Source organism: Antechinus flavipes, chromosome 3 (assembly GCF_016432865.1).
Source record: "Antechinus flavipes isolate AdamAnt ecotype Samford, QLD, Australia chromosome 3, AdamAnt_v2, whole genome shotgun sequence".
Taxonomy (NCBI): Eukaryota; Metazoa; Chordata; class Mammalia; order Dasyuromorphia; family Dasyuridae; genus Antechinus; species Antechinus flavipes.
Window position 1 is genome coordinate 555,320,515 of NC_067400.1, and position 9,712 is coordinate 555,330,226.

The following is a 9,712-nucleotide window of genomic DNA, read 5'->3' on the forward strand; positions in this document are numbered from 1 at the left end:
TTCTTGTGGGTCATATTTTTAATAGTGGTAGATATTTAGACACTCAAGAATGACTATTTCAAATACAGATTAATTTCATTTATTGACACATAACACATAAACTAAAATAGACAAAATAATATGTCAGCAAGGTTACAGATAGGATGGCTCTTCCTTAAGTTGGACTAGAGGAGATGATTCAAATTATATATATGCTCCAAGAAGATGTCAGGAATGGAAGGGGAGGGGAGACTTTCTGTCCTCTGCTACCAGCCATACTTGGTTTGGTTTTGGGAACTGAACAAAACAAGATGGAGATAACTGTGTCAGCATTCTTTCAGCTATGCAAGTAAGCTCCATAGCCGATAAACAAGTTTTAAGGTTTGAGGCTTATTAGAAGGTCCTCCTATTAAAATCTAAATTCTTATATAACTTATACTGAATGTGATTAATGTATTGCTTATGTTCATATTTATTATTGACTAATAATAATAATTGATAACTAATAATTTAAGTGAGGATTGTCAACAAATTCATTTTCTCATGGGGGAGACAACATGCAAACATGGGGAATTCAGAAAAGATTAACACCTTTAATTATGAGTGCTTGTTGAACTCTTTCAGGTCTGCTTCTCCACTTTTGGTGTTCACCTCAAATTCAATTCTCACCTGTATTTTCATCAGTCCTTGTGGCCATGAGATCTACTCTATCCTAAAAGTAGTAAACTAAGAGAGTTTTCTTAAAATAAATAAAGTTTGCTTAAAAACTCCACCACTTTTAAAACTGATAAAAATTACAAAATTAAGTCAGAGATACCTCATTGGATCTTTACCTGAGCAAGTATCTTTTCTGTAACATACCCGAAAAGTAGTCATCTGGAACTCATAAGAAACTTTTCAGTAGAAGGAAACCTAATATGTCCCAAACTGCCTTACAAAATATGATATAATAAGATTAAATAGCATTTTCCTCTATATGTACATATCCTGATCATCAAGTATCTGGTTTTTACCTCAAGGATCTATTAATATGGTTTCTCTGTAACCAAAAACTTACATTTAATTTGACCTTTTTGAACTTCAATGCTATGGGCAAAATTGAAATACTTAAAAAAATAGTTTGCCTACTTGAAATTCATGTATTTCAGACATACTTTTTAAAAAAGAGTATATCTATCTATCTATCTATCATCTATCTATATTTGACATTATCTAATTCTTTTTAACAGAATTTGTATAAATTATTCCAGGGAAATGGAACTAGCACATCCATTTAATGAAAAGAACTGCAGAAAACCAACATATCCTTGCATTTTGCATCGATAGAAAAATTTTATAGGGTTAGTTGAGTTATGAGCATTCTTTGCTTTCTTAGATTTCACACCCTTTCCCCTTAAACATTCTATTTGTGACTGAATATACTACAACGTTTATATTTAAAATTTCATTGTTATGTGTTTAATTTATTTACTTGATGCATATTTAAAAATGTTCTCATAGTTAAATTATTTTCTCTTATATTTTAAATTTATATCACACTTATTTTTCAATATATCTCTCATTGCTTTGCTCCTCAAAAACCATCCCTTGTGACAAAGGTTTTTCTTAAGTTAAAAAAAAATTAATTCAGCTAAATGAGTCAGCACATCCACTATGTCTCACAGTATGTTTAAAACCTCACACTTGTAGTGCCTTCCTGTAAAGAAGGACAAGAGATATATTTTCTATAATAATTTTCCTGGGCCACATTCAGATTTCATAATTATTCCAGACTCATTCTTTTTTTTTTTTCTTTTTTTTCTTTTTGACTAGATAAAAAAAGACCATTTTGAAATGTTGCTTCAATCAAACTGAGATTGGAGATTTAAAAAGATCACTGTATCCAGAGTCATAACCAGTCATCTTGCTCTATATCTTAGCTCTGGACTTAGATGGTTCCAGAGGAGAAAGAGATACTCATGACTTTGCACAGCTCCCCTAATTTAAATCCAATTCATTTGTAAATCATGACATTACCTTCCTCATGTATCCTCTTCAAGGATAAAGAATAAACAGCAACTATAAAGAATGCAGTTTAAGCTTTTTTTTTTTTTTCTTTCATTTTTCTTGTGGACATGTACATTATTGACCTGGTTCTAATTACTTCATTCAGTTCTTATAATTCTTTTCAGTCTTCTATAAATTCTTCAATTCGATATTGGTGACAGTATAATAAAATCCCATTACATCCATATACCAAAATTTGTTTAGCTATTACCCATTGATGGGACATATACTTTGTTACCAGATATAGGACACTGCATAAAGTACTGCTGGCTGTGCATATGTTGAAAAGAGATTTGCATTTACCCTGTTTTAACTTGCCCCCTTGGAAATCTTGACTCTTATCCTTTCCTGTTATCTTTCTTAGCTTGCCCAACATTTTTCCTTTCCTCGATTTCTCAGGAAGCCCATGTTCTTGATTTAGAGCAGAAACTTTTTTTTTTAAAAACGAATTCTCAAGCTTCTAGAAATTGCAAAGACTAATCTACTTATGTCATATGTAGCATTGCCATTGCTTATCTTTTGTCTGGTTTTCTTCCACCCTAAGTCCCCTGGAAAAAAAATAAACAAAATAAATTGTTTCCTCATTTCTTCACTGAACTATTCCTTCAGATTTTACTCAGTAAGCATTTCTTAAACCTCTACTCCCTATTTAAATTACTGTGGCCTTTTTTTGAAATTTCATTATAATATGTTTCATTTTTTCCTCAAGTATTACCTTCTCTCCCCAGTACAACCCATCATCACCTCAAATCAGGAGTATTGTAATAACCTGATTATTGAATTTTCTGCCTTAGTCTCTACCTTATCTAGTATATCTCTGGCTTTTAATTTTATCTTCCTAAAGCACAGGTCTGACTATGTTATTCCCTCTTAGTTATAATGACTCTCTAGTCAATGGTTTTCTATAACCTCTATGATCAAATATAAACTGCTTTTTTTGAAATTGAGAATGTAATTTGATCTCTATTTTTTTGCCTATTTATAAATTCCCATATTCTGTAATGAAATGGTATTGACCTTCTTGCTATTTCTTGCTCAAGAAAATCTATCTTCTAACTGAAATTTTACTGGTTGTTCCTCATGCTTAAAATTGTCTCTATCTTCTGTTTCCTGTATTCTATGACTTCCTTCAAGTTCCAAAATTCACTTTGTACACAAAGCTCTTCCTGACCTCCATTAATACTTATATCTTTCCACTATTCCTCACCCACATTTTCCCCTTCATTTATCTTGTTAGGGCACCATTGTTTTCATGTTGTCTCCCCATTAGAATAGAGTTGATATTTGTTATATTTTCTTCCTTCATATTCCTAGCATTTAGTATAGCACCTGGAAAATAGTAGTCATGAAATAAATGCTAATTAACTTGAATTGTTAACTAGAAAAAGGAAAAGCAAAAGAAGGGACTGAAAAGGCCAAATAAAAGGGAAAACTGCAAAGTAATTGTTTTCTTATGAAATATTTTTTATCAGAATATAACTAACATTATTATCAGAAAATAACTTGTTGAAATAGAAATTGTAATTAGAACTACAATCATATTCATTTTTAAATTGAAGTATTTGTTGCAGTTTCAACTTTGTATATCCATAATCAGCAAAGTCAATTTATAGCACTCACTGTCAATAATATTGCATTTTTTTTAACTTTTGGGAAAATATTAAATATTATACAAAGATAAGGCATAATTAGTACTATTGAGGAGGGAATCTATGGGCCTCTCTATACCTTCTGCTTTTGGAACTTCTTAAGGATGCGCAAGCGAATCTGCTTTGTCTTGACACTATATACAATTGGGTTCATGAGTGGAGGAACAAGAAGGTAGACATTTGCCATCAACACATGTACTATTGGAGAGGCATTCTGTCCATAGCGACGAATCATGGATAACCCAATCATGGGTGTGTAAAAAGTGAGCACAGCACATATGTGGGAAATGCAGGTGTTGAGTGCTTTAACACGCTCTGATTTAGAAGCAATGCTCAGCACTGTGGCCAGGATGAGTATATAGGAGAGAAGAAGCAGTACTGAGTCTAGTCCCATGGAGAAGATGACCACCATGAGGCCATAGATGCTGCTAATCTTCCGACTGGATACTGTCATCTTAATGAGATCCTGGTGCAGACAAAAGGAGTAGGAGAGGGCATTGATGGGTTGGTATTGTAGCATTTTCAAGAGGAAGGAGCCAGGAAAGACTAAAGTCAGTGCCCTTCCAGCAATGGCCAGACCAATCCCACTAATTACCTTATTGGTGAGGATGGTTGAATAGCGCAGGGGTTCACGAATGGCCACGAAACGGTCAAATGCCATGGCCAGCAATATAGCGGACTCTATGATGGAGAACATATGGATGAAGTGCATCTGGATCAAGCAGGCATTGAAAGGGATTTCCCGGGCATGGAACCAGAAGACACTGAGCATAGTAGGCAATGTAGTAGTAGATAGACCCAAATCTGTCAGAGCCAACATTGACAAAAAGTAATACATAGGCTGGTGGAGTGAGGTATCTGTCCGAATAATGAAGAGGATGATGGAATTTCCTGCAATAGAAATAATGTAGACTAGACAGATGGGGATGGAGATCAAACCATACATGGCCTCCCACCCTGGGAAACCTGTCAAAAGAAACCGAGGATAGAGCGTGGAGGAATTGAAGACAGACATGATGATCACTGGGATGGATTCCTTTCCTGTAATGAAAGAACAAATATTATAGTTCTCTAACTCACTGATCCTCAGTGAGTATAATGGTCAATCAGATCATACTTATCATCATTATCATCATCATCATCATCATGATCAACAGCATCAAATATATCTCTCTATTTCTCTATTTGTAGTTCTCTCTAACTCTTTTCCTCTCTCTCTCTCTCTTTTTGTCTCTGTCTGTCTCTCTCTGACTCTATAGAGATATTGTGTATGTATGTTTATGTATAGATATATGTTTATATACACAAGTAACCACATATAGAATAGGCAGAGAGACAGAGTATCTATATCTAGCAGGGTATTTATATCTTTATCTATATCTATCTTTCTATTTATTTATATGTTGTCATTCAGTTGTTTTCAGTTACAGCTAATTCTTCATGACCCCATTTAGGGTCTTCTTTGTCATTTCCTTTTCTAGCTCATTTTATAGATGGAAAACTGTGGTAAATAGGATTAAGTGCTTACCCAGGGTCACATAGCTAATGACTGTATACATATTTGAATTTAGGAAAAAACATTTTCTTGACTTCAGGGCCAGCCCTCTATCTTCTGTGCTACCTCTGTGCCATCTATTTATATGTATCTATATACACATATCTATCTATCTATCTATCTATCGTTTCTATATATCTAAACAGATAAACAGATAATGTACATTGCTAGATAGTATGTAGTATAGATGATACTGGTTGTGAAGATGAGATGGTAGTGAATGAAATGTTTAAAGGAAAACTTTTCAATTCATCTGACTTAGAGAAAAATTCTTGTCATTGCTTTATAGAGAGGAGGAAAATGTCCCAGAAAGATAATTGTGCATGTCACAGGCAATAAAACTTGGTTTGGTATCAGTACAATTAAAAAACAAACAAACAAACAAAGCAATTTAAATCCATTTATGTTGTGATTCATACTCACTCTCTATAGCTCATAGTCAAACAAGGCTAATGCCTGAATTGTCACTGTATAGGGATTAGGTGCTACTTTGTTGTTTAAAGCAATGCATCCTGATTTCTATACTTTTGAGTAAAGCATTTCATCTTTCTGGACTCCACTTTCTTTATCACTAAAATGAGGGGAGTGAATCATTTTATATCCAGCTACTTTTCAATTCAAATCCTTGTGATTAAATTAATATTCCTGAGATTTCTACTCTCAGGGATTTACTTCCTGACTCTGAAAATCAGGAGTCTTATATAGAGGGAAACCAAATATTTCTGGGGAGGCAAAAATTTCCTTAGTGTATGTGATCTAGTTCTAATTTTTTTTCACTTTTAAAATTGACCACAATGATCCTATCATATTTTCTCTCTCACCCACCAAAATATAACTGGTCATGACAAAATCATCTTTGTTTAAACTCTACCTCTATTGCGTTCTGGCTTTTGAACCTGGGTAAGCTACTTAATATTTCATTGACTCCTCTCCCCCCAACAATTCTCTAGAATTATATAGGCTGAGTTCACTTGTAGATATATATTTGACAAAAGCAATTTTCTTACTGGGAATTATCTACATCAGAGAAATTGCTAATGGGATTAGACACACAAAAATGCACTCTTTTCCCCTCCCAACAATTTATCACCAATATTAGTGAAATTCTCAGACTGTCTTCAGTAAGCTAGCCTTCCTTTTCTATCTTGAAATTATGGATGTACTGGTAAATGTTTTACAACTGGTTCTCCAAAAAAGAAAAATTATGATAAAAATATATATGAGACATTTTAAAGTTGAATCTGCATAATCAACTTTTTCTTCTTCCACTTTGATAAATCTAAACAATTAACAAAACAAGAAATCAGGCTTTGATTTAGTATTTGCTAAATTTTAAATTCTAAATCTTTACACAAATAACTCAGCAATCAACTCTCAAGAACCTATAAGACCTGGTTCCAGAACACTCATACTGAAGTCATAAATAAAGGCAATTCAGATTATTGATTAGACTTCCCTTTATATATTTGCATAATCTCTTCTTTATTTTTGTATGGTATTGGAGTGTGGTCACCTCTATTTTCAGAAAATCTGATTTGCTTCAATTCAGGACAATAACTTTTGTTTAAGATGCTGTTCATTTTTCCGAGAATCATACCAGTTCACAACTGGAAAGAACTTCCAAAGGTATTTAATCCGATGCATTTCTAAATGAAAAGTATGTATAGAATATATCTAATAAGTGGAACACTAGCTGGAAGACCTTCAGCAATTGAGCAGTCATTATCCTCCAGGGCAGTTTATTCTAACTTTAGCCATCTTCTTCCTTGGACTAAAAATTGCACAATATGTAGAACTGATAGGGTGTTCTTAAGTTAGGCTAGGAGAGAATCATAAGAGATAATCTCTCTACCCTTTCCTAATGAGTGCACCATATCCTTGAGTGCATGGAAAAAAAATAAGCAAAAAACAAAACAAAGTAAAAATGGATACATATGATTTACCAAGATATTGACTGTGATTTTTAAAAGCTAATGACAAAAGTAGAAGGTTCTGCAGTCCTAGAGAGGAGGAAATGTTCACATTTTCAAAAGAGGAAGATAGTGGAGGCCTTCAAGTATAGCCCAAGACTGATTTTAAAATCTATCCAAAGTCTAGAACTCTTCAAAGAAATAATAAATGAATAGAGAAAGAATTAGTATACCAGCACAAAATTATACCTACCCTTTCTTGCCAACTTCTTTGGCTTAGGTTCCCAAAGCAAGTGACCTCAGACCTAGATTCTATATTAGTGAATTCTAAAGATCAGCAAACCACATGGTTATCTACAAATGGACATGGATGGACATTTTCAGAGCAGATGTATCATTTTAGAACTTTGAGCAAATGCATAAAGAGAAACCCCAAATCTACCTGTGTAGCATTATTGCTTATGGAACCTATATGAATTAAAAATTCCAGTCTGCCTGTCCTTATCCAGAACATTCATCTTATTGCTGGTGGGAAGTTCATTTTTAGTAGTGGGACATTCTATATAATTAAAAAAAAAAAAAAACATGTTTTGTCCTTTATAACAACTTCCCCTTTGCTAGAATCTTATTATTCCTTCTTAGGCTAGACAGAACAGACTTCCTCACTTCCTTCAAATGTCAGATAAAGTCTCAATTTCTGCAAAGCAGCCTTCCTTGGTTCTCACTAACCTTTATAACTTTTTTTTTCTATTGATGATCTCCAATTTATCCTTTGCTTATCTTGATAGAGAATGCTTGTTTGCAAGTTGTGTACCCTTTTAGACTATGAATTCCTTGTAAGCAAGACTATGTTTTTTTTTTTTTTTTTAACTTTTCTCTGTATCCCTAGTATTTAATACATTGCCAGGAGGTGATTGAAAACTTCTTGTTGTTGACTTCTGATGAGAAGTTTTACTTAGCACATTAGTAAAGAAAAATTCTGAAATTATAAGAACAATATGGTGCAAAGGAATGACTACTTGATATGTTGGCTGAACATGTGGTTGTTAGTAGTTTAATTTGTGTGATCTGGACAAAATAATTTTTTTTTATTTCTGAAGACTTACTTTATTCTTCTGTAAATTTGAATGTTTTCAGGGAATTAGGTGACTGATACAGCACTGACCCTGAAGTCAACAAGGCCTGAGTTCAAATGTGACTTTATATACATACCAGCCATACGACCCTGAGCAAGTCACTTAAAGCAAATTGCCTCCAAAAAGACCTCCAAATAATAAAATTGGGTGATTTTTCTCAAGTGATTTCTGAGGTCCTTTCCAATTTCATTATTCTACAATTTTACACAGTTCCACACACAATTTCCTTTTCTTTTAAGCCTACTCTCTGTACTTTCCATAGTTATTTTATTAATGCAACATATTCAACAATCTGTCTTTACTCAGACTAACTCAGAATGTCTTTCCCTATCTTTTATTCCAATTGATACTTTAAAAATCAGATAATCCTTTAAAGGCTTGTCAATTTTACAAAATCTTTTTCATAACTGCTCACACTAATCTCTTTTATGTCTAACCTCCTCTTGGTACTACTTCCCTGTCACCCCTTACTCTGACATTAATCAATGATTTTTAATTCTTCAATCTTTTATTCATTCATTCATGTTAGTGTCACCCTACCTTTCCTCCTATAAGAAGTATACTGTGTACAGTAAGAGCATATAATGAAGCTAATCTTAGTACCAAAATTATACTCATACCATTGATTATAGCCACTCAACTACTTTAAGACCTAAGGTGGCAAAAGAAAATTTTGGAAAGAATAATTTAATTATAATGATAATTCTTAAACAAAGTGAAGGTCCATTCTGAAGGAAAGGACTTTTGAACTAAAAAGGACTATTGAATAGGGGAGTCTAGACTGCTTCTTTCTCCTTCCTGGAAACTAGTGACCTCAGACCAGAGATATTAAATGACCTCTTATGAAACCCAGTATTCCTCGCCTGCTATTGGAGAGCCCATCCCTAAACTTCCTTTTCTGGATACTAACCCCCCATTACCAGCCTTGCCAGAGGGAACCCAGTGTCCCGTCTGCACTCTGACCTGTGGCCTACTCCCTACTTCCCCATGGTAGTAGTCTACTCCTGTGGGGGGCAGGCACTTATACTTCCTTATAACCTCTGAACCCATTCACTTTACTCAGAATTTTCCTATATGCATTGTTAGAGGGTGAGCTTCTTGAAAACAGAGCCTATTTTCTTTTCAGCACAGTATTTGAAACCTACTATTTAATAATACTTAACATCCTTAATTACATCTAACATGCTTAATAAAACACATTTTTCATTAATTCCTATTACAAAGTAGTCCTTATTATTTTTTCCCCAACTGAATTGTAATTAGGATATGAGATTCATCTGATTTTTACTTATCTCCTCCAGAGTGTTAGTTGATTCACCCACACTGAATAGGCAGCTTCCACATGCTGAAAGCTCATTGGCTTTAAAATTACTTATTGTGGGGAAAAAAGGCAGAAAAAACATAAACTTCTCTGATAATCTCCTTTAGCCTGGCACA

General features: G+C 33.8%; 1 protein-coding gene across 1 annotated transcript; it reads right to left on the reverse strand.

The window, feature by feature from the left end:
* Window positions 1–3,747: 3,747 nt before the first annotated feature.
* On the reverse strand, window positions 3,748–4,692 carry LOC127555315 (olfactory receptor 51G2-like). The gene has a single exon (XM_051987543.1). It carries the CDS (start codon window positions 4,687–4,689, stop codon window positions 3,748–3,750), a length of 942 nt encoding a protein of 313 aa, XP_051843503.1. The 5' UTR covers window positions 4,690–4,692.
* Window positions 4,693–9,712: the final 5,020 nt, after the last annotated feature.